At 41.5% G+C, this 27,367-nt stretch overlaps 4 protein-coding genes across 5 annotated transcripts; 1 reads left to right on the forward strand and 3 right to left on the reverse strand.

Annotated features, from left to right (window-relative positions):
* Positions 1 to 557: 557 nt before the first annotated feature.
* LOC4340031 (uncharacterized) lies at positions 558 to 4,262 on the reverse strand. The gene is made up of 7 exons (XM_015786506.3): positions 3,947 to 4,262; positions 2,807 to 3,160; positions 1,859 to 2,039; positions 1,553 to 1,760; positions 1,150 to 1,277; positions 998 to 1,039; positions 558 to 900 (listed from the first exon to the last, which is right to left on the reverse strand). Exons 1-7 carry the CDS (start codon positions 4,084 to 4,086, stop codon positions 859 to 861), a joined length of 1,095 nt encoding a protein of 364 aa, XP_015641992.1. The 5' UTR covers positions 4,087 to 4,262; the 3' UTR covers positions 558 to 858.
* Positions 4,263 to 7,740: 3,478 nt separating this feature from the next.
* LOC4340032 (LRR receptor kinase SERK2-like) lies at positions 7,741 to 11,451 on the forward strand. Its single transcript, XM_015786495.3, has 4 exons — positions 7,741 to 8,220; positions 9,243 to 9,503; positions 9,588 to 10,463; positions 10,586 to 11,451. Exons 1-4 carry the CDS (start codon positions 7,791 to 7,793, stop codon positions 11,053 to 11,055), a joined length of 2,037 nt encoding a protein of 678 aa, XP_015641981.1. The 5' UTR covers positions 7,741 to 7,790; the 3' UTR covers positions 11,056 to 11,451.
* A 4,428-nt stretch (positions 11,452 to 15,879) lies between these two features.
* On the reverse strand, positions 15,880 to 19,172 carry LOC4340033 (putative transferase At4g12130, mitochondrial). Its single transcript, XM_015785737.3, has 5 exons — positions 18,662 to 19,172; positions 17,578 to 17,831; positions 17,381 to 17,479; positions 16,531 to 16,689; positions 15,880 to 16,441 (listed from the first exon to the last, which is right to left on the reverse strand). Exons 1-5 carry the CDS (start codon positions 19,108 to 19,110, stop codon positions 16,197 to 16,199), a joined length of 1,206 nt encoding a protein of 401 aa, XP_015641223.1. The 5' UTR covers positions 19,111 to 19,172; the 3' UTR covers positions 15,880 to 16,196.
* Positions 19,173 to 19,910: 738 nt separating this feature from the next.
* Positions 19,911 to 23,482, reverse strand: LOC4340034 (uncharacterized). Of its 2 annotated transcripts, none has more exons than XM_015785484.3 (7): positions 23,359 to 23,482; positions 22,449 to 22,824; positions 22,188 to 22,351; positions 22,026 to 22,106; positions 21,795 to 21,870; positions 21,623 to 21,721; positions 19,911 to 20,356 (listed from the first exon to the last, which is right to left on the reverse strand). In XM_015785484.3, the coding sequence occupies exons 2-7, from the start codon at positions 22,801 to 22,803 to the stop codon at positions 20,229 to 20,231; spliced, it is 903 nt and encodes a 300-aa protein (XP_015640970.1). In that variant the 5' UTR covers positions 22,804 to 22,824; positions 23,359 to 23,482; the 3' UTR covers positions 19,911 to 20,228. The 2 variants fall into 2 exon arrangements, with proteins under 2 accessions (XP_015640970.1, XP_015640971.1); XM_015785485.3 differs by having other exon boundaries at positions 23,354 to 23,482.
* Positions 23,483 to 27,367: the final 3,885 nt, after the last annotated feature.

The following is a 27,367-nucleotide window of genomic DNA, read 5'->3' on the forward strand; positions in this document are numbered from 1 at the left end:
CTTGTTTTGTATTTCCAAAAGTTAACGAACTCAAAATCCAATTCATACACAGATCTGTATTTTCAAAAGCAAACGAGCTTAAAAATTGGCTCAAATACAATACAGATGACGTAACAAAATATCGGTAAAAATGTCTTCAATTTTTATAATAACAGAGATATGGTGTTGGAAGCACCATCCATGTCATAATGGATTCATGGAACAAATGGCATCTTAGTATAGTTGCTCTACATATATTAAATGGATAGTTGATATATATTAACATGCATGGGACTGATTTAGGTTCACTTTCCATAGTTTATGCGGGAACCTGCCAGAACCAATCTGGATAATCCCGTGCCTCGCCGTTCGATTCCAACCAGGTCCTCCGCATGGCTCAATGAGAAATTACTGAAAATTAATCTATTGCCTCCGTGACGGTGTGACACCGATACGGATGCAACGCGGAGGGAGCGAAATGTAACCGTGCGAGACTTACAATGACGGACGAAAATCCCAGACAAAAACATCTTAAATTTTTATAATAGATAAAGATAAATGGTCAAACGTGGTCGATCGGATATAGCATACACACGACTCATTCTCAATCAAAAGCTTCTCAAAAAACAGTATATACAGGACTAGATGGAAAGCACAAGGTTTAAGGAACGTATTACGGTTTAAATTGAGAGGACACACAAGTCACGACGTCGACGTGTGATGATTGCAACAAGAGTTAGAGCGCAGGTAGTACGCGAGAACGAAACCCCAACAATTCATAATCAAGATCAAAGATAACTAAATAAAACTACAGCTCCACAACATGGTTGCATGACATATGCTAATTATAAATCCGTTACAGTTGCAACTGACATGATCTCAATCAAAGAGCTCTTCACATACACCTGGATCATCAAGACCCTAAGAAAAACACGAGAGCAATTACCAATTGAGAGAGAAAAAAAAAAGACACCATACTGCATGCATAATAACGTTCGGTCTGAAGCATGTCACATACCTGATACATTTTTCTTAGCCTCTGCTCCTCTGCATCCTCATCCTGTCAATCCAAGGGCAGAAAAATGTGTCACTAACATTGTAATAATGAATCTTAATATATGCATGAATGTCTTACAAAAACTAAATGGGGGAAAAGATAGATCATCAGACCTCTTCAGAGTCACTCGACACTATAGTGTCATATATTCCTTTGATATAACAGTGACCACCAACATATGAATTGACATCACTTGGGTGCTTCATACTTTTATTCCCAATCTTGCAGGTATAGCAGTTACCTGAGAAAGAAATAGGTTGTTCGTGAAATGACAGACACACAATCAGTTAAGCACCAATTATATGTAAATATCATAAATTCTAGTTGAGCTAATGAAGGTAAAAAGGAAAAAAAATGCAAGAACCGATGAAAAACAGATTAACTAGACATGCAAAACCGATGCTTCTCCCAGGTGCATGAGTATATACAAATTATGAAGTCTCCCAGGTGCATGAGTATATACAAATTATGAAGTATGAATCCAAGTCTATAAAAGTTAAGATGGGTATAGCTTACCATTGTCATCAGAACTTATCAAAGAGCAGCAAGTGACCACATAATCTTTTTCTCCTTTCAAAGACATCGCTTCAGCGAAAAATAGATGGTCACTGTCCAACCCATTTAGTCCTTTAGTAGTCGCAGTGAAATTAATATGATCAAACCACCTACGACTTTCAATAATTGGTTCATAGTTAATGACACCTTTGAGCTCAAAAGCAAGATCCTGCAATAAGAAATACAATAAGATCAGAAAGTGTGGAATCAATTAGACATCATCACAGTGCAGAAAGAATGAGACAGACAACGAGGGCGATAACAAACCTCCAAAAGATTGTGGTCATCGTTATACATGTCTAATATCACCTTAGCCAGTTGATTCATATTATTATTGACATTCTGAAATGCTTCTGCTTTGGAACATTTCTTCCTAGTGCCATCAGGCCAATAAAGTGCTTTCCTTATAATCATGTCCACGTAAGATTCCCCAGCTCGTTCCTCGAACCTAACTCAAATCAGATCAGTCCATACCATTAGTATAAGGCAGAATGTAGATAGTACAATGCAGGGGTTGCAAAGGCACTGGTAAGAAGTTTGTTATAGAGATTACATTCCAATAAGTTAAGAGTTTCAGGATAAGAAAAGTTTGAGTAAATGTTGTCAAATTGAAATTTAGCACTCATATTAGTTCAAACTAAAACAGTAGTATGGTTTTTTGCAGTTATCAAAGAAGCACGAAAATGCATAATTCAAAAGGCATGCGTAACTGAATTTGCTTGTTTCTAGATATATAAGGGCATGGCTATCGTCTTGTAGTTTATCAATCTATAGAAAGTATCATAGTTTCAAGGTTTAGATCCTAAACTCATCCTGGTTTTTCCGTCCTATTTTTACCTGCGATTAGACTAAGTTCTGTGTGATCACTCGTGTTTACCTCTGACACATTAAAGCTAGCTGAGCAGCAATATAATTGTAAACGCTGCAAATGAAATTGAAAATTCCTAGGTAAAAACTAGTGAAATGTAGCTTATTTGTGAACTTCGTGTTATCTTATGGTTTGCAGTCATTTTGTGCTTAACAACTCCATGCCCCCATATATACAAAGTTACCTAAAACTGCTCGTTTGCTCAACTGATCTCGTCACTATCAGCTACTTTAAATTACAAGTTACAGCCCACAATTCTGTTCATGACTCATGCCCTGAATATCATACCAAACACATGGGAAATAAATGGAGTAGTTGCAAGCTACAACAGAGTGTAGGAACCTTACTTAACTGGTGGATACAGCTTGTTAATATGGCTACTGATAACATCTTCAGCTTCATTCAAGCTCTGAAATGGACCACCCAGATCAGGATACGTATGGAAAGACCCCAAACGATCCTTTCTAATGTGGTATACGCCAGGTCGGCCATGAGGAGGTTTCTGAACCCAAATGATTGAGCCAAGGGATGAGGAAAGGCAGTGCCCTGACTGCGGAGCATCAATGGTGTCATCTGGTACTGCCTGTAGGGAGGAAGTGGGACTGGAAGCGGTTGATTCTTTCAATGTTGTAGCACCAGGAAAGTCCCCTAAGGATGAAACATCTGCAAGACCAGAGGTACCTCCCACATGATCCTCACACCTGCAGTGAACAAGATCAGTGAGTACAAACAATTCATCTTATGAAATCAATACTTCGTTGTACAATGCAGGTTAATAGACCCAGAAATATATATATAACTATGATTCATGGAAATGCATATTTTTATGAGATAACCTATTTGACACTTGACAGAAGACAACCCCAAAAATCTTGTGAATTGTGGACACGTTGGATCGTTTTGAGATTCATGCAACCAGCCCTAACCCCTTGTTCCTCCCTCCCTCAGTCCTGCCGCCATTCTGCGGATCGCCTGCCTCCTCCTCTGCCACCGGCCCAGCACGCCGCCGCTGGAAAGCACAACGGCGAGGTGCCCCCACAACCTAACCACTCGACCAGTAGATGCCTTGTCCACTCCGGCCTACCTCTAAACTCAGGAACCTCCCCCCTGTTCCCCCTCTGCCCACCACCATCGTCGCCGGAGATCAACGAGCTCACCAGAGCAGGAGGTGATCATGTTGCATGAATCTCGGAGCAGACCAGAAGGTCAAAAATCTGTAAGATCGGGGCTTCGATTTTCTATCAAATGGAGGTCCTCAAGCCTTCTTCCTCTCCTCAAAGATCAACAGTCGCAACTCGTCTCCTCCTTATTAGGGAATAGCCATGACCACAAGTAATTAAAATAATTCGATTTAATCGAAATTAACCAATCCTAGATTCCTAGTTCCTTCAGGTATTCTATCTATCAAAACAAAACTCTCTCTAAGATACCAATTAGAAACAGAGAAAGGATCGAGGGAGGTGGAAGGGGAGAGGTGGTGGTCGTACTGTGCCGGCAGCAGCGGCGGCGGGGATGGATCGCGTCCTGAGGCGAAATGCCCACGAGAATCGCTGCACGCTCGTGCGTCCTCATCGGTGAAGCGGGGTCGGAACACCGCATCCGCACAGGGGAGCCGCCGTGATCTCATGGACGTGCGGCCGCGCGTCGGTGGAGGGGCGATGGATGGATGGGGTTGGCCTCCTCCGGCGGTGGGGGCGTCGCCGGCGGCCGGCGGACGGTGGCGTGGCGGGGACTAGGGCTTGGTTCGTCGTGGTCGCCGGCGAACGCGGGTGAGCGAGGTGAGGAAGGATGGCTATTGGGCCTAGCAGAATTGGGCCCACTTTCCTTTGGACTATCCCCTCGTGTGCAAGGCCCATAATTACTTCTGTTTGGTTTCAAGTTATTTTTTTCAGATTTTCCTTTTTATGTTTTTTTCCCCTGATTTTGAGCAAATCCTCCAGGTGAATTGTGATGAACTGATGATAAAACAAAACAATAGTAGTGTAATAGAAAACAAAAAATAAAACTCGCAAGAAAAATTAATGCGTGGACAAAGCAATATTGCATATAGACAGGTGGACTTACGTAGTATGACGATCTGGCCGGCTGATCTGCTGCTCCTCCTCCATGTCGATGATTATTTTTTTCTCTCGATAGTTTCACGATTGGTCTAATTATTGGTGGAGATGAACAAATTTAGACAGGTAAACATGGATTAGCGGCTAAGTGCGAGTTATGTACGTACTACCTAACCGAATTTTTATCGTGTTCTGAACAAACCGTGCATACTACATGTACGCTGAGTCCTACAAATACACAGATTCGCAAACGCAACATCACGATCAGATTGGTAATTGGATTGCATAGATACCCAACTGAGAAACAGATCAGAAGCGAGGGAGAATCGGTGGAGATATGTACGGGATGATCAACGGAGGGCGGCTAGATGGAGACCGGCTCCGTCCGATCTCCGGTGGGGCTTCGCCGGAGATGACTGATGAGGTAGACGATGCGTAGCGGGGCCGAGGGCTTCGTGGGGCCTCATTTGGAAGACCACTGGGCCAAAATTACCGGCCCATTACTGTTAAAAGGCCGGGGATTATGGGCTTCAAAAGCAGGACTCCTTCCGACAAAGAGCCTGGAGGAGCAAAAATATCCATAATTATGAAGCAAAATTTTTATCTATGTACTCCCTCTGTCCAAAAAACCCTAGGACTGGAAGTGATATATTCTAGTACAACGAATCGGTACAAATGTATATCCAGATTCATTGTACTCAGATGTGTCACATCCAGTACTAAGTTGGTTTTTTTATGGAACGGAGAGAATACTCTTAGAGCAGGTACAATAGTAGCCTATAAGCTAGCTATAAACATATTTTAAGGAGATAAGAGAAGATAGAGAAGAGCAGTTGGCTACAGATTTGTAGCCGATGTGCGTATGGCATGTGGGATCAGATATTAATAGGTAACTATTGTATGAATTAGCTATTAAATTGACTATAAATGATTTGGAGCTGATAGTTGGCTACACTATTAAACTTGTTCTTATAGGAGTAGCAGTTTTTAAAAGTAAATATTGAAAAATAAACCATAATAAGAGAAACCTTAGATTGGACTTTAAATTAACTTTTACAATTTAAATTGTAGTTGTGGCTGGTAAGCTATCAAGCAAACCATGTACACCATGTTTCAAAGTCTTCTGTTAGACGGATTTTCATTCCAAGTTTAGAGAGGTAAATTGATTTGCTTGCTTATTCTTGTTATGCCATTTTCATGTTGTTAAACCTGTCTTTAAGAGAAAACAACCAACTTGCATTTATCCCTGGTTTAGTTTCCTAATTTTTTTCCAAAAACATCATATCGAATCTTTGGACACATGCATGGAGCATTAAATATAGATTAAAAAACTAATTGTACAGTTAAGGGGAAATCACGAGAGGGATCTTTTGAGCCTAATTAGTCCATGATTAGCCATAAGTGCTATAGTAACCCCACATATGCTAATGACGGATTAATTAGTCTTAAAAGATTCATCTCGCGATTTTCAGGCGAGTTATAAAAATATTTTTTTCATTCATGTCTGAAAACCCTTTCCAATAGCCAGTCAAACATCCGATGTGACACCCAAAAATTTTTCTTTTCGCGAAGTAAACAGGCCTTAGGCAAGGCCTGGTTTAGTTCCCAACTTTTTCTTTAAACTTCCAACTTTTCCATCACATCAAAACTTTCCTACACACATAAACTTCTAACTTTTCCGTCACATCGGGTTTGTTTGGTTTAGTGCCCTACCAAAGTATTGATAGCGCCAAAATTTAGGCATGTTTTGGCACTACCAATATTTTGGTAGGGTAGTATTTAAAGTGAATGAGTTTGGATTATACTAATTGAAAGCCAAATTTTATATTATAGTTAAGAAAGTTTTAGAATTATGCCAAATTAACTATGGGCATTACCATTTACTTGCCTCCAAACCAAACCATTAAATTCACTATTTAAGCTACCAAAAAATTGGTAGGGCACATTTTAGCATCAATCCAAAATGACCCATCGTTTTAATTTCAATTAAACTTCCAATTTTAGCGTGAACTAAACATACCCTTAAGAGCAAGTTTAATAGTATAGCCCACTACTAGCTCCAATTCATCTATAGCCAGTCTAATAGCCAATTCATACAATAGATGCTTACTATACTATTAATATATGGTCTTACCTGTCATACACACACTGTGTCTTGGAGTCTGTGCTGCAGCTGGCTACAGATCTGTAGCCCGCTGCTCTTCTCTCTCATCTTTTATCTCATTAAAATATGTTTGTAGCTGGCTAATAGTCTGCTATTGTACCTGCTCTAAGCACAATTGAAAAATCTTGGAAGTAGGGAACGGCTTCTTCTCCCTCACCACAAAATGAACATTGAACAAACCAAGAAAAAAAATAATGAAATGACCCATTTGCCCTGCATTCCAAAGCACTCACATTCATTGCCTTTTGAGCTTGACCCACACCACTCTGAGGGCCCTTTGAATAGCAGGGTAGAAAAAACGGAGAAATAGCAAAAACATAGGATTCTGACAGGGATTGAAGTGTAAAACAGAGGATTGCAAAACACAGGAAAAACATAGGAATTGTCGTTTGATTGGAGCGCAGGAAAAACGCAGGAATCGGATGAAAGAGATAGACTTAAAGGAAATTTTCCAAGAGGTTGGAGCTCTTGCTAAATTTCCTCCAAAATCCACATGTAATGTGCCATTCCATAGGAATTTCATAGGATTTAAAAGCTTTAATCCTTTGAATCAAAGGGCTAAATAGGAAAATTTCCTATAGAATTTGAATCCTATAAAATTTCTGCATTAAGGCCCCCTTTGAATCACAGGAATGAAAAAACGGGAGAATGGGAAAAACATAGGATTCTGATAGGAATACAAGTGTAAAACAGAGGATTGCAAAACACAGGAAAAACATAGGAATGACCGTTTGATTGAGCCGCAGGAAAAACACAGGAATTTGAGGAGAAACACAGGAATTTGAGGAGAGAGAAAGACTCGAAGGATTCTTAACATGAGGTAGAACCTCATGTTAAATTTCCTTCAAAATTTGTATGGGAAGAGGTATTCCATAGGAATTTTATAGGATTTCATAGGATTCATTCCTTTGATTCAAAGGGCTATATAGGAAAAATTCCTATAGGAATTAAATCCTTTAAAATTTCTATGAATTTCCTTTAAATCAAATGGGGCCTAAAAGGGGGCCATGAATCTTTCACTCCACTCTGCTCAAATATAGCACTCCACTCCCTGGTCAGTGCTACTTCACTCTCCCACTTCGAGGCTACAAGCTTTTCTTGCTTGCTGCAATGGCCGCCTCCTCCGCGCAGCTCATCTTCCTCCTCCTCCTCGCCGTTCTTGCCGCCGCCTCATCGCGCAACGACGAGGAGGCCCGCGCGCTGATGGCGCTCAAGGAGAGCCTGGACCCGGCGGGGCGGGTGCTGGGCTCGTGGGCCCGCTCCGGCGAGCCCTGCGGGGGCTCGTTCGTCGGCGTGACGTGCGACAGCGGCGGCCGCGTGACGGCCATCTCGCTGCAGGGCCGCGGGCTCTCCGGGACCCTCCCTCCGGCGATCGCCGGGCTCCGGCGGCTCACCGGGCTGTACCTCCACTACAACGGCATCAAGGGGGCTATACCCAGGGAGATTGGGAGCCTCTCGGAGCTCACCGACCTTTACCTCGACGTCAACCACCTGACCGGGCCACTGCCCGTGGAGATTGCCGCCATGGAGAATCTCCAAGGTGAGGTTTCTATGCTGCGTTCTTCAGTTCTTGTACTATTTCGTCTCCAAGATTGCATTTCTTGGGTTGAACCTTCGTTTTTTTTGTTGGGTAGATGGGGTTTGCATTTGATTTATGGTTCTTTGTTTTCTTAAAGATTGTTCGGTACTTCTTCTTGTTTCTTGTGATGCTTTTCAAATAAAACTGGCATAAAAATGTCGCTTAGGAGAATGGAGCAGTGAAGCCTTCCATTTTCCACGGTTTCAAAAACCAATGATGTACTAGTAGTCTACTAGTTCCAACTACTCCTTGGTTTGGTATATAAATGCTCCATTTTTGTATTCCATTTTTCGTCAGTTTGTGGCGGGATTTTGGCATGAATCGGTACTTTTAGTTTTGGGTTCATTTATTAAGCATCAGTACAATGGTTGATTTTTGAAATGGGGCAGTTTATCTGTTATCAAATCCGATTTGTATGTTTCTATTCCGATTCTTCTCTTGGAGCATTGCGACAGTCACGTGTTCATCCATTTTGATTTGATTTATCCTGACTGAACTGCTGCTTGGTTTATTAGAACCCCACTTGTCTCTGGTTTAGATTTTTGTGGTAACTTCAGGTTGAATCTTGGTACAAAACACTTTACAGTGCATTATGAACTTCTTTGATTTGATTTACTACTCGGCTGTTTCTGTCCAATGTTTGTGCCTTTTCTGTAAATAAATCCAGTAAAGAACAAGTGACATTTTGTTCTTCTGCTGCCTTGGCTCCTTCCTTCAGATTTCAGAATCTGCACATATATCTCATACTTGTTGATTAGGCCTTCGTCGAGCATGTGATGCTTCTGTTCATGTTTTGGAAGTCTACGTACCAGTGCCTGCTGTTCCCTAGTTGTTAAAGAGTCAAATATTATTTTCTGCCACTAGATCTGTTTCAAAGATTCAATAATATGATACATAGACTTCGCAATGGCTCATTGAGAATCAAAAGTATGATATGATGTGGTGCAGATTTTTTATGTAGCATTTCTTTCTCTTTTTTGCAGTTTTGCAGCTGGGTTACAATCAGTTGACAGGCAGCATACCACCCCAGTTAGGCAAGCTCAACAAGCTTGCTGTTCTTGCACTTCAGTCCAACCAGCTGACTGGGGCCATTCCAGCAACACTCGGCGACCTAACACAGCTTGCACGGCTTGATTTGAGCTTCAACAGTCTTTTTGGTTCCATCCCTTCAAAGATTGCTGAGGTTCCATTGCTCGAGGTCTTTGATGTTCGCAATAATTCCCTTTCTGGGAGTGTCCCAGCAGGTAATATACCCTTTTATTACCTTTCTTGAGTAAAACTTTTGCTATGTTTATATTTATCACTGTAACTTGTTGTCTGGATGCTAGGATTGAGAAGACTGAATGGTGGGTTCCAGTATGTGAACAACAAAGGTCTTTGTGGAGTTGGCTTCAGTTTGCTTGATCTTTGTTTGTCATCGGAGGATGGCTTGAAACCTAGTAAACCCGAGCCTTTTGGCCCAGATGGTACTGTCAAGACAAGGCAAGTTCCTCAATCAGCGAATACGGACAATCACTGTGAGGGATCTGGTTGCTCGAAATCTTCGAATGCATCTGTGGGAGTGCTTGTTGTTGGTGTGGTTGCAGTGGTGATTGGCGCCGCATTCTGCGGAATATTTGCATTCTCATATTACCGCCGGCAAAAGCAGAAGATTGGCAGCTCACTGGAGGTTTCTGATAGCAGGCTCAGCACTGACCATTACCAACAGAAGGAAGTTTGCCGAAGAAGTGCTTCCCCACTTATCAGTGTTGAGTACTCGAATGGATGGGACCCTTTGTCTGGTGGAGGCGTTGGGTCATCCGGCGAGGTTGGTGATAGCTTTAGGTTCAACCTTGAGGAGGTTGAATGTGCAACTCAGTACTTTTCTGAGGTTAATTTGCTGGGTAAAAGTGGCTTTGCTGCGACATACAAGGGAATTCTACGAGATGGATCTGTTGTCGCTGTTAAGAGTCTCAACAAGACAAGCTGCAAGCAAGAAGAGTCAGATTTCTTGCGTGGCCTCAAGATGCTCACCGTGCTGCGACATGAGAACCTTGTTGGCTTGAGGGGTTTCTGCTGCTCCAGGGGGAGGGGAGAGTGCTTCCTTGTCTATGATTACATGGTTAATGGTTGCTTGTCACAGTATCTGGATGTTAAGGAGGGTTCTGGTGCTAATGTCCTTGATTGGCCAACAAGAGTTTCCATAATCAGAGGCATTGCAAAAGGTATTTCCCACTCAAGCATTATCTTTTCCAGCTTTATCTTCATTTACCTCTGACTGATATGGCCATTCAAGTATTGTCGGTGTCGGTGGTGTTCTAATGCTTAATCTGATGCACATTTGCAGGAGTTGAGTACATGCACAGTAAGAAAGCTAACAAGCCATCAGTAGTGCACCAGAACATATCGGCCGAGAAGATCCTTCTCGACCACCACTTAACGCCACGCTTGTCGGTCCCAGGGCTGCACAAGCTCCTTGCTGATGATGTTGTCTTCTCGACCCTGAAGGCCAGCGCAGCAATGGGATACCTTGCCCCTGAGTACGCCACTACGGGCCGATTCACTGAGAAGAGTGATGTTTTCGCATTTGGTATCGTCGTTCTCCAAGTCATCACAGGCAGGAGGGCTGTCTCACAGCTGAAGGTCAGCACAGTTGCCAATGACCTTGATAGCCTGATCGATGAGAACCTCAATGGTGTCTTCTCAAGAACTGAGGCAGCTAAGCTTGCTGCCATTGCTGCACTTTGCACAAGCGAGACGGCGAGCCAGCGTCCAACAATGGAAGCTGTGGTTCAGCAACTCAGCAACTGCCACTGAAGAACTGAAGCTAGCTGATGATGGGATATCTTTTGGAAACCTTCACCTGAGGTATTTTGTAAGGGTAGTGAAAGGGTAATGATCCAGTTGCCACTGACATGCTAGTGCTGAACATTTTAGTAGTACTGATTAACTAGTCACTCTTTTTCTAATGATCTCACCATTTCATGGTTAGTGTATCACTATCCTTTCAACATTAGAATGTTGAAAACTACTGATGTGTTAGATGTTGAACCTTTGGTTCGGTTGATCAGTATGCAATGGATGCTGATTTGTGAAGCCATCAGGTTCAGAGAGAAATTCAGCATTTCTAATGTAGCAGCTCTGGCCAGCTTTGTAACGGCATTACTTGCATTGAAATGCTTTACCGTAATTCAGTTTAATGCCTTTAACAAACTCACGAAGAATACGTGATCAGATGTTGAATTACGGATGAGAATTTTATTGACCCTGACATGTCATTCATCATTCCGTTGTCCTATAAATCTGCATCCGCTTTGTACTGTACTACTACTAGAGGATTTCTAATTTAGCTGTGATCAGCTTTGTAGAGAATTTGCTTGCATTGAAATGATGTACCATAATTCAGTTAATGCTTCTAACAAACTCACAACGAATGCGTGATCAAATTTAGAATTACGGATGCGAATTGATATCTGGGCGTTATTGACCCTAGTTGGCAATTCATCATTCCATTGTCCTGCAAATCTGCATCTTGCTACATACTCCCTCCTTCCTAAAATAAAGAGAATAAACCCTCTTCTGGGTATGAATGTTGATTAAATAAAGAGAATAAACCCTCTTCTGGGTATGAATGTTGATTTAGTGTCTATTCAGAGTGAAATGCACCATTAATACCTTAACTCACGAGGTGGGTGCAATTTAGTCACCCATTTTGTAAAATGCTCAAACAAACAAGTCACTCATCTTGTTTCGTGGGTGCAAATCACATAAAACATGTGTCGTATGGAGTGTTCGCAATGAAGTTATATGCTATGTTAATTTGTTTACAAACATGGTCACACGATTCATAAATAATCCAATGTGCAGTACTACCGGTAGTAAAATTCAATTAAAGATGAATTTTGTTATTGATAGCCAAGCATAATATGGTAATGTTCATTGAAAGCAGGAGTAGTAGCATATACATGGAAATATAAGTGTTAATATGTAATTTTAATGCTTATCCTGTCCACATTGGTAAAAAAATACATGATGCTAGGTCAATATGGACTCCAATTTAAAAACAAACAATCCGTGTGAAAATGTATTTGGTAACATTTGCACCATCGAAGCAAGATGAGTAACTTGTTTGAGCAATTTGCAAGATGAGTGACTAAATTGCACCCACATCGCAAGTTGTGATACCACCGGTGCATTTTACTCGTCTATTCATATTCATATTTAGAAGTTTTTTTTTACGGAAGGAGTGGTAGTGTTTACCTTAATGCCTTGTACTTTTCAATATTGGTAATTTCTGGCCTTGTAGAAATTTTTAAGAGCAGTTTTTTTAAGGAGTACAGTTTGACAGAATTGCAAGATATTGGGAGTAGCTTCAAAATTTGAATCTCTAAGCAAGAAAAGGACAGTTCCACACATTTATATACCCTGCTCTGCATTTTCTGCACAAGAAGCATGGGAATGGCTTTTTTCTCCTTACCAACACTACCAGACTGCCCTTGCCGTTGGCCATTGGCCACTGTTCTTCTCCTGTGCCACTGTACTGCTCTGTTCCTCGTTTCCCTTTTCTCTTCAGAAGTTGAATAACCTGTCACAAAAAAAAAAGAGAAACAAAAATCACTACTAGTGGTTTGACAAAAGCATGCCAACACTGTTAATGCACAAGTTTACAGGGCTAAAATGCAAACTTTTAAACATGGAGTACAAAAAGCCTTGAAACATGTACTAGTACTGTACTACTACTCCTATGCATCACTTGCACATGACTTGAAAATTCAAATAATATTCTTTCTTCGACAGGGGAAAAAAATCAATTGTACTCCTACTGAATTGTCACAAAAAGGCGAAATTCAGCCAAGTTCCAACAGCACGAGCAGCAGCAGAATCTGCCCGTTCATCGGGGAGCACAACACTGCAAAGATTTGTTTAAGCAAGCCAAGAACAAAAGGACTCTAAACATTTCTAAAACAAAAAAAGAGAAACTAAACACAACCTAATCAAAGGCTCAATCACCAACCACTCCCGCATTTAATCACAGGGCCATTATGCCATAATCTTGTCTGCTCAGTTATTAGGACAAAGACAACCAATCTTTATTGAACTGAGCAGCCATTAACAATCAGCAGTCCTTGTTTCTTGAAACGAGACGGTCTCTCATCAGCCGCGTGCTTTGCTGCAATGATGTTTGCATTGAGCATTGCTGCATTGGCATTTGAAATGTGTCCCCCAAAGCTTCTCTTCTGTTTGCATCTCACACTGTCTCACAAACACACTGTAGATTTGCAGCGCTCAAACAAGACAGCACAGAAGCAATAGAGTGTGGCAGCCTAGAGAGAAGCAGTACTACTCCTCCTCCAGGTCTACAGTGATTTTGGTAGAGGAGCTGCGTATTCTTTCGAGGCTGCAACTGCAATGGCCAATGGCAATGGCAATCCATACTTTTGTGCGTGTCCAAAGCGGTATTTGGGATTTCAATTCTCTCTTTGAGACTTGAGAGTTGAGAGAGTAAAGGGCCACGGCGTGCAATCTGATCTGCCTGGCTGTCCGCCATTTGGTGGTTCAGTTCAGGGTTCAGGCTCTAGCCAGAATTGACTCTGCCCTGTTTGGTGTTTCTCTCTGGAATCATGACCACTCTACTGTTCTGGTTGGTCTAAGGTTGCCGTTGCATTCGTCAGTGTTAGTGAAATCCCAACGTGAGAATGCAGCACCAGCAATTTGAATCTCCTCTTCGGCCGAGTTTAGTTACAAACTTTTTCTTTAAACTTTCAACTTTTCCATTACATCAAAACTTTCCTACACACACAAACTTCCAACTTTTCCGTCACATCGTTCCAATTTTAATCAAACTTTCAATTTTCGTGTGAATTATTGTTTGAAATATTATCTGGCAAGAAAAAGAACTGATAGAAAGATAGGACATGCCTGAATGAGATGTTCAATTTTGTTTACATGCTCACAAATCAAGTTGATGAGAAGTTTCCTGCTGAATTTCTTGTCTTGCTTGCTGGCGCTGAAGGGATTTGCAACTTTGTCAATCTCTGAGAAAGTGTCTTCTTGGGAGAAGGATGGATTGATACTATAATAACACTAGTAAAATGGTTTCTCTTGCTTTGATGGTTACCAGTGAAGTGAAGCATAGGGCGAAAATACTGGAGCAGTAGTACTTTAGTGTCACGTGTGCACATGGTCCCTCCATTTTAGTTTAGCACTTCTGCCTATCACTCGCACGCTGTTGTATGTAAGCTACAGCTACTATGAGTACCACAGGTCCACAGTAGCACTAGCAAAAATATTTATTGCCCTGTCAATGGTGGTCAGTTTTGTCACCCACATTTGAAGCTTTTTTCTTAGGAAAAAAAATCACGTTTTAAGCTATAGTTTCTACTACTATTAGTTAGGGTTTGTTTGGTTTTAAGGAAAAACAAAGGATGCTTCATAAATATTAATCCCTATATGTTATTTGATTTGTAGGAATAAGATATAGGAAAATAAAAGAAACATTTATTTCTTACATGTTGTAAAGAGAAAACATAGAAAAGCTTCCATCCACTCAGAGCTCTTGAAAAAAATTCCTATTTTTTATTCCTATGAATTGAAATTTATCCAAACCAAAAAGCCCTTAACATGTTTCTTTTTCTAGTATTACTAACTCACATTTTCCAGTTTAGCAAGCAGTAATATACGACCTTGTCAGTACTAATTCACACAAAACCTGTGTATTCCAAATAGTACACCACCAGTGTACACTACTGCATGAGTTCTACATGAGACACAGTAGCCTCTTCCATACAAGAGATGCTGTACTCTTTAGTCTCTACTATACAGACGTCAAAAACTGAAACACCTGCATTTGTTGTCCAGTGGAACAACAGTAGCACCAGTGTTTAGATTTTGGGAGGCAAATCAAATGCAGTCTCGTTTCGCTTCACACATTGGCACTTTGGCAGCAACAGCAAAGGACCAAAAAAAGATATAGGGAATCCAAAGCATTCTCCCTCTCCGTGGTCATGCATGGCTTCATCCATGGACCATGGTCAAGGACTCCTTGGTGAGCTGTGGCCTTCAAGGGAAATGTCCTTTTGCCCCAGTGCTGTGATCACTCTGCATTTTGTACCAGCGGCAGCAAAGGTTCCCCCAGTGTGGTCCTTCGGTTCAAGGTCAAAACTCATAATATGTGCACAATTCCTCTACTACTCCATAGTTTTTTTATTTGAGGGTCATAGGATCTGCATAATAATAGATTCAATAAGACTGACATTGATTTTTTTTTACACTTTCTACTATTCTAATTTTGAAGAAAGAGGACCACATAATCTTATTTTTAGCGTGACATGCTTGAGGGAAAAACAGTACATGAGACCTGACTGTTTTGTTCGCCTTCCGTCATCCGACACAGAATTACTGTTTGAAAACAATGCAGATTTGCAGTTTTGCAATCAGATAACAGTATATTACAGAAAACAATGTCCAGGAGAGAAACACCGTAGAGGCAAGACTGAAGGAGTATCATCATGAGTCTGATGGACCGTCTGAAATAAACAGTTTAGTATAGTACTACAGGATCATCAGTATTGCTGGCAAGGCAAACTGTTGACAAGAGTAATTTATTGAAATGAGTGTTTCAGGGTTGCTGGCAAGGCAAACTGTTGACAAGAGTAATTTATTGAAATGAGTGTTTCAGGGTTTGGTCATGTACAGTCACTTATTTATGGTCGATACAAGTGGAGAGGACAGAGAAAACAAAACAGTCTCTGCCTTCATACATCAGACAACATGATCAAGTAACTGTGTCAATTGTTAAACTGAGAACATAAGCAAAAGCTGCTAAACTGAAATTGCTCTGATTGCCTCTGAATTCTGAAAGGTCCGTAACGGAATCCTGTATTAGTTTTCGGCTTTAAACTCTCCAAAACTTCACTGGATATTTCAAGTGAGGAACTGAACATTCTGAACTTATGATGTCAAGCAACAGCACTTTGCTGCTCAAGCATCTGTGTCCACTCAACCGGCCACCAGTCTGGTTTGATCGCCTTAACTCTCACATCCCTATTATCCTTGATGGCAAGGCTTGAATTTTGCTTCAGGGCTTCTTCAAGTCTCAGCAGGCCCATACCACGGCTGCCAAGAGCAGTGTTAACTGTACCGATTTTCTTGCCAGACTCCTTGTCCACGACTTCTGAGCCTGGAGCAACAGCCTGCTTGAGTTCTAAACAACAGAGTTCGAATAATGAATTAATGAGTCTCACAAAATAAACATGAAACACTTTGCTAAATTATTTAGCACACAATCCATACCTTGCCCATTTTCATCTTCAAATATTAATGGCATTAGGCGTTTCCTAATGACACCACGATGGTGTGTACGTGCAATAAGTTCCTGTCCGATATAGCAGCCCTTCTCAAATGAAATTGCATTCAAGCCAGCAAAATTGTACTCAAGCGGAATTGCTTCACCTGATTTAAAGCAAGACAATTTCAATTAATGAAACTAAACAACTTCATATCTGATTAGAAAAAATATCACAAAAGTTGAGCAATGACCAAAGTGATGTCATATTACCCCCAGAATCAAATATTGGCAACAGAACAGACGCTCTTTACGTACTTCAACATATGAATAAGGTCATTTGTGCAAGTTTATCATTGTGCTACAAGGGAACCAGGAAAGCTGCTGTCTGAGAATAAAAGACTCTATACAGTCTATGCTTCTAAGCTATCTCCCATGGAATACAGAATGATGGTAAATAATCCACCACTGACACCAGCCAACAACAATACCCTCGTGTCATAGCTATACAGATCATAACGTCACCTGAATCCAGTCGCCTTCAAGTTGTTAACCTTGTTTGCAGGATGCACACGCTTTCTGGGATAATACTTGTTAAATGCGCTAAAGTAGATTATGGAACCTTTGAAAGAGGTTACAGGAGATACTACTTGGTTACTATCAAGTTCATCGACTTCAATAGATAATTGAACTTGGAGCAGAATGGTTTTGACCAAATTGGAGACAGTGAACTAGAAAACTGTAATGCAGTCAACAGACATTTATGCATTGTAGAGACATCTTCATTGTTATCAACATCATCTCTAGACTTGGAACCATAACAAAATTAATTAAAAAAGGTATAAATGTGAATCCAACCTTTCGGGATCTCAGTTGAGCCTTCTGCAACTCCATTCTCTATCCGCCAGAGCAAGTAATGGCGCTCATCGGCTTCTTTGTCAGACTCAACTAGCGGTGCTGTGGAAAACAGAAGAGATCAAGTGTTCAGATGGATCTTGCTAGATATTGAATATCATGCCACAAACAGTAGGAAACATCAGGAACAGATTACTTACGTATAGTATTAGCTGGAAAGATTCCTCTGTAACCAAGGCAATCCAATCTCGGGTCTTTGAACCACTCCCAACCATGGCCATTACCTTGTGCAGCTGACTCGGCAGCATGGTCAACACCTTGCCCCCATCCAATGGATTGGGCCTCAGGTTCTTGAGTAGAAGGTCCGGTATGCTCCACATTGCGTCCAAATCTTTGCCAACACAGGAATTCCTTACTAACATTGTCTATCTCAACCTTGGATCTTAACCGATATCTGAATGGGCAAAATATCATCAGGCCATAAGATACTTGAACGGATAAAATGGTTATTAAGGACAAGAGGGATAGATCACTGATTCCACCGCAAAACTGTAACACAATGTCTCTTTTTTTGGAACTAGGAGAGCCAAGCTCCCCCCCCATTTCCATTAATAGAAATGAGAATTACCAGTTTACAGACCAAAAGAATCCAAATTCCCAGCTTGCAGGACACACTACAGTTCATGACAGAAAAAGCTATAACACAATGTGATCTCATGTGTCATTATATTCCTCAGCTACAAGAAGATCCTAATTCTCACGTTCTCCTTCCTACTGGATCTTAACAAATCAATCTTATCCACCACAACTTTAGTCCAAGGGGAGCTGCTTCATAGGTGAGTTTGCTGCCAATGGTCCTACTTGAAAGTTGAAACTAAAGTCGCTAATTAGTTAGTTCACGATATTCTTCAGTTTGGAATTAGTAGCCTTAAGCTGAACGCCTAAAACTTTCAATACTAACCAACTGACTCCACACGAGAGCATGAAATGTCCAACCAAACTGTCATCGAATGTTTTACCAAATCAGTCAAAATTCCAACATGACAATAAATATCTAAGCAAAGTCCCAATAATAATTAAGCCACCCATCATGATCACAGTTAAGTTCAGTTTTCAGACTTGAGTTCTCGAACTAGCAATTAGATTAGTTAATGAACTTGCAGGGTTCTTTCTCAAATTAATCCTAACTGTCAACTCACGGTCTGAATTTAATCCACAATCTCTCAGAAATGGAGAATATACACTAGAAGTTCCGCATTGGAGTAACAGCTTTGGGGATTTCACCTCTTGAAGCAAGCGAGTAGCTCGTCGACCTCGGCGGCGTCGACGTCCGCGAGCACCTCGCCGGGCTCGTCCTCCCCCTCATCCTCCTGGTTCCCCTTGGGCCTCTCCCCGGTCAGCGGCGCGGAGCCCGTGCGGTCGAGCAGCTGCGACGGTGGGGGCGGGCGGTAGAGGAAGAGGTCGTAGAGGAACCTCCCCTGCGGCGTCAGCAGCGCCGCGTACGCCGGCGGCGGCGCCCGCGCGGGCGCGTTGGGCGTGGGCGCGTACCTCTGCTGCGACGACGACGAGAGGAGGAGGTCGTTGGTGAGGAGCGAGCGGAGGAAGCGGCCCGCCTCTGGCCCCGCGAAGCGGACCACCGCGCGGGAGGCGAGGCGGCAGGCCAGCACCCCCGGCTCGCCTCCGGCGGCGGCGGGTGAGCTCGCGTGCAGCAGGCGGCGGGCGAGCGGCGTCATGGCCGCCGGGATTGCGCGTTTTTTGCGGGGTTTTGGTTGGTTTTTTTGGGGGGCGAAATCATGGGGGGGGGGGGGGGGGGGTTTTGCGTTTTTGCGGGTGGATGGATGAGCGCTCGGCGGCGGACGGCTTTGATGATGTTGGTGGCGGTGGAAGCGACGGGTGTACGCGTGGGGGAGAGACGTGGCGGGATGGCTGGTTGGGCTCGTGGCAGGACTCAAGACGTGTTGGGTCTTGTGGATTTTGTGCTCGAAGTAGGCGATGCCGCGAGAAGGAAAGCCATGACATGTCATGGCCGGCACGGTTAAGAATAGCTTTGGAATTCTCAAGACAGGGTACAGATAAGCAGCTAGATAAGCTTTTGGAATGCATCTGAAATTCACTAAACCATTTTGGGAATTCACTAAACTATTTTGAGTAGAATATCACGGTAACCGTATGATTACCGTACAGTTACCGTAAATTTTACTATGGTTTCAAAAACTGAAAAAGTTATCGCACATGCTGAAAAAGTTATCGCACATGCTAATTGGCTAGGCTGTGAACACTGTTGTTATATGGGGTTAAATTGCGCAAGCGCAACTGGGTTTGCCGATACTGGTTTCTTCAATGATGCACGCCTGGTTTAGAGACTACATCTTCAGACAAACACGTCAATATGATGCGCTGCAATACGGGGCAGGCACCGCGAGCATCATCCCGTGCTGACAATCAACTCAAAAGTCAAAACACACAGCATCTGATCACATATAGGAGAAAGTATTTTACATGGACCCTTCGGGGTTCCGGACAAACACACAAGTAGAGCGAAACGTAGGCATTTACAAGAACCGTGTTTTCAGTTTTCCCCATGAGCAAAACAGCAACGTGGTGACAGCGTATCATACATTCGTGCTGCTACAGATCGAAAGGCAGCACATACCCTCGACAGCGTTTTTACAGTTTCCGGTACACAATACAGATTACACCATACAGACACACGAGGTCGTAGGGGACACTCGGGACATTCAGGAATCAGGACTATTCACCTGAACCTAATTAAATTCTCTGGACCTGAATCTTGCTGCTTTCACAACTAGCAGTTTACTGATTCGATCCGTAGATGTATAAGAGAAATCCTTTAGGAGATTGGTATGACACGTGATTTCGGTCGTTCCCCGTTCCGTCTTTGATCACGGCCTTGCTCTCTTCCAGGAAGAGCCCAACCCCAAGCGGATTGCCTGCCACGTCCACTGGTGCCACGGTTACCTGTGGTGCATTCACAACCATGCATTAGTCGATCAGAAAAAAAATGCAGACAATGTCAAACGAGCATAATCATACAGATTTATTTTTGAGGCAAAAGCATAATCATACAGATAGGAGACTACTTTTGTTGGATAGGGAAAAACAGCGACAAATGATAAAATGTCAGCACCACACTAAGATTCAAATAGAAGAGATTTCAGTTTATCAGCAAGCTGGTCTCTAGAAAAGGTTATCGACAAGCTTAAGCTGGCATCATGTTCCATCAAACTAACCTTTTGATGTTATTAGCTGCTAACCACCTAGAATAAGCGAAAAAGTAAAGGTTATGTTCGCTTGTGTTCAGGAAACCCATTCATATCTATCCAGTCAGACCAGGTTCGAATACTCATCAATGCAGAAGAGCAGCAAAAGAAACAACACTTTATCCTCTCATCTGGCATCACGAATTTCATTTAACCTTCTCAATCATCTGAAGAGTTAGTATCAAACTCAGCAAATGTTTTAGTCAACATGTTTTCATTTGTCAAGCTTCAAATTTCTATTAGCAATTTCACCAAATTGGTGAATATGCTACTTGCTGAACACTGCGCACAAGTCAGACGCTAAAGTTTAAGGCTAGATTGAACAAACAGTTATTAATTCATGCTGGAGATCTTCCCACAAAAAGAGGGGAAAAACTTGAGCGCTGAGAAGATCCCGTGCAACAATGGCAGTAACAGGTCCTAACCCATTTTGTAAAAAGTGTGCAAAGTACAACATGTCTCTCTGTGTTCATTTGCATGCATCATGTTAGTATTTGATTATCTGCTAAACTATTAGTACCCAGAGACATTTGCACTACGACTACAGTTTGAGCAGCGTACATCATTTATCCACTATGGCACTATCTATCCACCTATTAGAAATCAAGTTCAATTAAAGAGGTGTTCATATGAGGACACTCAGTCTAGTTTTTCTCCTTGACACATTTCAGCCTACCCTCTCTTGTCTAATATTCTTAGTTATGCTTTGATTTACACTATGCTGCTCCACCAATGAATTTGCAATCATTAGGAAAGTTTTATATTAGCTAGTCTTCAGAAAAACAGGATGATATCATTCTTAACCTAAAGATTGAATGTCTGAGAACAAACAGCTCATTTTTTATACAAGGGCAATTTTGACCCACCGTAAGCAAAGCTAAAAAAAATAATAAAAAAAATCAAGTTTTATCCTAAAAAGAAAATGTAATCATAAAGGTTATTACAAATCTAAACCATTCGTTACCTGGTTCATTATTATTAGATGTACCAGCATTTTGGTTCAAGCCAGCCAAGTGATGCCTAGCATTCCCCTTCCATGATTCCTCGAACCCAGCTAGTTCATCTGTATCGCGTGCTTGTGTGAAAAATATATCCAAAATGCAATCACAATGAAGCACCCAAAGCTAAAAACAAACCTTCATGGAGATTGTGCAATATCTGTGTAGTGTCCACATTGCCATCCGATTTCAGCTTCCTTGTTAGTGAATGTCCCTAAAATTTCAAGTTCAAAGAAAATTAGTGACGGACCTAAACAAAACTATAATGAACTTAGCTTTAGATAAGAGGAAATCTTTGATACTATTGTGCTGGTTCAATTAATGAGATTATAGTTTATACGATATATTTCAACATGGCAAGGTATCTACCTTGTCATGAATTCCTCGAGAGATTCTATGAGTAGCCTCTTTAGTCGTTGTATCAGCTTCCTTGCTTTCTTCCACAGTTATCTGCAGTAAACATAATTACTGTCACTTATGTGTACCAAACAGTGAGGAGTACATTAGTAGGTCTCTAGGATATTTGCTTACTCCATCACTTCCTGTCCTTCGAGTTTTTGAAGCAGTGTAGTAAGCTCCATTGACACCACCATAAGTCACGGAAGAGCTCTGATATGTGAATGTACGAGCTTGTGGCTGCCCTTCATTTGCCCTGTTGAAATCCCTCCGTGGCTGGAGTTGGCCCCCTTGCATCTCTATAAATAAGAAAATAACAAAAACGACATAAACATACCATTGATACAGAATCCTAGATAAACTATAAAACAGAACTGATTCAAACCCAACTCCTACCATCATCTGGTTCTTGAACATACGGCTCACGATTTGCTTGGCGTTGCCTCCCTGAGTTCTCTCCTTCCTCCTCATCAAGCTCAGTAATAATAAGCTTCCTGCCATTACCTCTGGGAGGAGCTTGCTCAAGGAATCCATCATTCCTTATGTCTCCAAATGGTCCTCCCATTGGCCCAAAAAGGCTAGGACCGTGCATCCCGCTTCCAAATGGCTGATTAAAGAACGGATCATCGAAAGGATCCCTGCCTCCAAAGACACCAGAGATCAAGCTCCTCTGGCGACCAAAGCCACCGAATCCGGCAAACGGGTCCCTCCCACCAAAGAAGTCATCTCTTCCATTTCGCCCTCTATCCATTTCTAAGTGATTACGTAGGCTCTGCAAGGTTCAGCAATTACGTTACCTCGAGTAGCCGGTAACATATGATACAGAAATCGTTCAAAAATTAAGACACCATTCATTTCACAAATTAATCCGTTCAAAGGTACAGGAAAACGATCGTGTGCACATGGTCATATGCAATTTCATATTTCTTACAGAGCTCACTGTATCTCCAATTCATTTCACAAATTAATCCCACCGAATTCCACCATATGATAGCACCGCAACCGTTGTAGAACCAAGACTTCAATTTAGGCCATAGGAGAAAAACAACACATGAATTTCCCCCAATTCGCACTTGCAGAATGCTCATCTCACCGATTCCCCCCACGAAATACAGATGCTACCACCGAAAATCACCTACAGGCTCCAACTACTTCTAGGCTACAAGCTCTAGCACTCTCTCCTCACGTCACGAATCAACGATCCTAGGAACAACAGCAAAAAAAAGAAATACACCGAACAAGCTGATTAACATGCATGATTTCCTAGTATTTCCTAACCGCGCAGGCATCAATCAACCAACCTTACCTGAATCTCCTCGAGGCCGGAGCGCACGCAGGATGGGTGGGGGGGGGGGGAATTGCGCGCGCGCTGGTGGAGGGAGACGGGTGGGGATCAGCCGCCGAGGACGGGGAGGAGGAGGATTTGTCCTGGTTTGGTGGTGGTGGGGAGCGGCCTTTATCCGTGGCGTTGGCAGCCTGACGTGACGAGGAGGGAGGAAGACGAAGACAAACGAGGCCTCTCGTCTCGCCTCGACTCGCCGGGATTTCCCGAACATTCTGGTGGTCGAAGGCCCACGACGCGATGCGAGGAAGCGTCCAGACCAGACAGGGCTCACACTGGGCTTGGCCCAACACAGCCCATCCTGGTGGCGGACGTGTCCCCGCAAATTAAACGGAGTTGATAAAAACTACTCCCGTCCCCCCGCATTGACCTAGCAAAGTTTCCTTTCCCCAATCAATCGCCAATCCCCCTCCTCAATCTCTCCTCCTATTTTCTCCTCTCGCCGCCGTTTCGCCTGGCAAATCTGCATGCCAAGCCGCGATGCCATGCCATGGCAAGGCCAGGATGGGTCTGAATTTGTCGTGTCATATCCACTCGAGTCGCGAGTTGGCCGGACGCCGAGGAGAGTAGCCGCGGATCTGACTGCATGACGCGGTCAGCGGGCCTGGATTCCTACGAAAGGAGCCGCCTTTGATCTATAATCGGTGAGTTTCTTTTGGTGCATCTAGTTCCCTATGGTCGGATTTTTGATCTAGTATAAACTTTCTGCCTTTTAGTTATGCGTGTCCTTTCTTGAATAGGAGGAATATGAAGGATTAAATACCTTAACAACTGCCAAGGCACCATTGTTCTCTACGGTGCAGAAGCGAGCCTAAAGTGCCGCTCATTTTGGTTTATAATCGGTGAGATCTTCACATTCTATGTCCTTAAGGTTTCTCAACATGGGATATTTCATATGATGTGATTTTATTATGTTGAATTAATCTGCAAACTTGCTGCTTTGTTCCATTTTTTGTCCTCAACATTAATCCACAAGATTAGAGTTTGTTGGTATGTGGAAACAATAGTAATGCTATTCTCATTTTGGTTGCTCACGATCCTATTAAGTCGGTTCTCCATTTTTGCGTAATGCTTGCTATTCAAAGTGCACTGATAGGAAACAAATTGTATTTTAAATTCTTTCACAACCCTACTGCGGGCTTCCGTAGGAACAATTCCTTCATGTCTAACTTCTAGTGTAACTCTGGGGTGATGGGGTGCGACTGCCCTTCAAACTTCTGGTGTAACTCTGGGGTAATGTGGGTAACTTCTGGTGTTATATGATCTTCGATTGACAACAAACTCCTGCGGAAAAAGGCATTACTCTTAGCAAACGGTCGATAGGAAGTCAGTATGAAGAAAACAATAGAGTACCTTACCCTTTTTACTGTATTAATGATCAGATGTTTCTGTCGGTGTTAGCAGGTCTTCAGATGACTGTTTCTGTCGGTGTTAGCAGGTTTTCAGATGACTACAAACTCTTGTGGAAAAAAACATTAGTGTTAGTAGCTGGCTGGCAAGCACTAAGTAGTCATTACAAATACAACAATAGAGTAATAGTAATTTGCCCGTGCTAACGCTACGGTATATTTAGTATGTTTCCCCAAAACAAAATAATTCAAAAATAGTATGTTTTTAAATTTTTGCCAAAGGGAGTAGTAAATCTAGATGGAGCAACTAATTGCATCTTACAGATATGCGCAAAAAAAAGGTAAATTGTGAATATTTGCAAATGTATCAATTTTGTAACATGAATTGTCTCATTTCTTTCCCAAAAGGAAAGATCTAATAATTTTTTTACCCACAAATTGCACACATTACATCTTGTCAATCTCAAATTCCTATCCATAAATTTTACAATCAGAACTTCACGTTTAACGACCTACAAATCTCTGCCCATGTCTCTCTGTCCCAGATCCGCGCATAACCCATCAACACATTTTCCTAGAGGATGTGGATCACTCCCACAACTCATCACCCAAGAAGTGCACCTAGGTGACACGCATATTGTTATCCTAGGATTGTTGCAGCAACATATTTGATAGTAACATGGTAAATTTAATGTTATGTGCAACCTCATTTAACAGCTCAACTTTTATAATATTAACAAAAATCAATATTTTACGGTACATTACTTATTGACATGTTTACTCATTTGTAAAATAAATTTAAAAGCATTGTACAATACAATCATGCATTTCATCATTGCACATAATATTTTAATCAGAAAATTGCACCAGAAAGCAACGTACATGACAAAGCACAAAAAGTCATATTATTCATTATTGGACCATTTGCTCAGGTGATCAACAGCATACTAATTAGCTAGAAACAACAATAGAGTAACTTACTTGTCTGACATACCATTTGGTGTTAATGGTCAGATGTTCATGATGGTGTTATATGATCTTCGAATGACAACAAAATCCTGTGGAAAAAGGCATTAACTTTAGCAAACGCTCGATAGGAAGTCAGTATGAATACAACAATAGAGTACCTTACTGTATTTAATGTTACTGGGTATTAATGATCAAATGTTTCTGTCGGTGTTAGCATGTCTTCAGCTGACTACAAACTTTTGTGGAAAAAAGTATTAGCGTTAGTCGCCGGCTGGTAAGTACTAAGTAGTCAGTACAAATACAACAATAGAGTACTACTCCGTCCATTTCAGGTTATAAGACATTTTGACTTTGGTCAAAGTCAAACTGTTTCAAGTTTGACTAAGTTTATAGACATATTAATATTTATAGTACTAAATTAGTTTCATAAAATCAATAATTGAATATATTTTCATAATAAATTTGTCTTGGGTTGAAAATGTTACTATTTTTTTCTACAAACATAATCAAACTTAAAACAGTTTGACTTCGACCAAAGTCGAAATGTCTTATAACCTGAAACGGAGGGAGTAGTAATTTGCCCGTGCTAACGCTACGGTGATAATTAGTATGTTCCCCAAAACAAAATAATTCAAAAATTGTATGTTTTTAAATTTTTGCCAAAGGGAGCAGTAAATCTAGATGGAGCAATTAATTGCAACTTACAGATATGCGCAAAAAAGGTAAATTGTGAATATTTGCAAATGTACCAATATTATAACATGAATTGTCTCATTTCTTTCCCAAAAAGGAACATCTAATAATTTTTTTATCCACAAATTGCATACATTACATCTGGTCAATCTCAAATTTCTATCCGTAAATTTTACAATCAGAACTTCACATTTAACGACCTACAAATCTCTGCCCATGTCTCTCTGTCCCAGATCCCCGCATAACCCATCAACACATTTTCTAGAGGATGTGGATCACTCCCAGAACTCATCACCCAATAAGTGCACCTAGGTTTCATGCATATTGTTATCCTAGGATTGTTAGTGCACCTAGTTTTCACGCATATTGTTATCCTAGGATTGTTGCAGCAACATAGTTGATAATAACACGGTAAATTTAATGTTATATGCAACCTCATTTAACGGCTCAACTTTTATAATATTAACAAAAATCAATATTTAACGGTACATTACTTATTGACATGTTTACTCATTTGTAAAATAAATTTAAAAGCATTGTACAATACAATCATGCATTTCATCATTGCACAGAATATCTTAATCAGAAAATTGCACCAGAAAGCAACGTACATGACAAAGCACAAAAAGGCATATTATTCATTATTGGACTATTTGCTCAGGTGATCAACAGCATACTAATTAGCTAGAAACAACAATAGAGTAACTTATATGTCTGGCATAGCATTGGGTGTTAATGGTCAGATGTTCATGATGGTGTTATATGATCTTTGACTGACAAAACTCCTGCGGAAAAAGAATTTACCTTAGCAAACGGTCGATAGGAAGTTTACTGGGTATTGGATGAACAGATGTTTCTGTCAGTGTTAGCAGGTCTTCAGCTGACTACAAACTCTTGTGGAAAAAAGTATTAGCGTTAGTAGCTGGCTGTTAAGTACTAAGTAGTCAGTACAAATACAACAA

This window comes from Oryza sativa, chromosome 6, assembly GCF_034140825.1.
Source record: "Oryza sativa Japonica Group chromosome 6, ASM3414082v1".
Classification (NCBI taxonomy): Eukaryota; Viridiplantae; Streptophyta; class Magnoliopsida; order Poales; family Poaceae; genus Oryza; species Oryza sativa.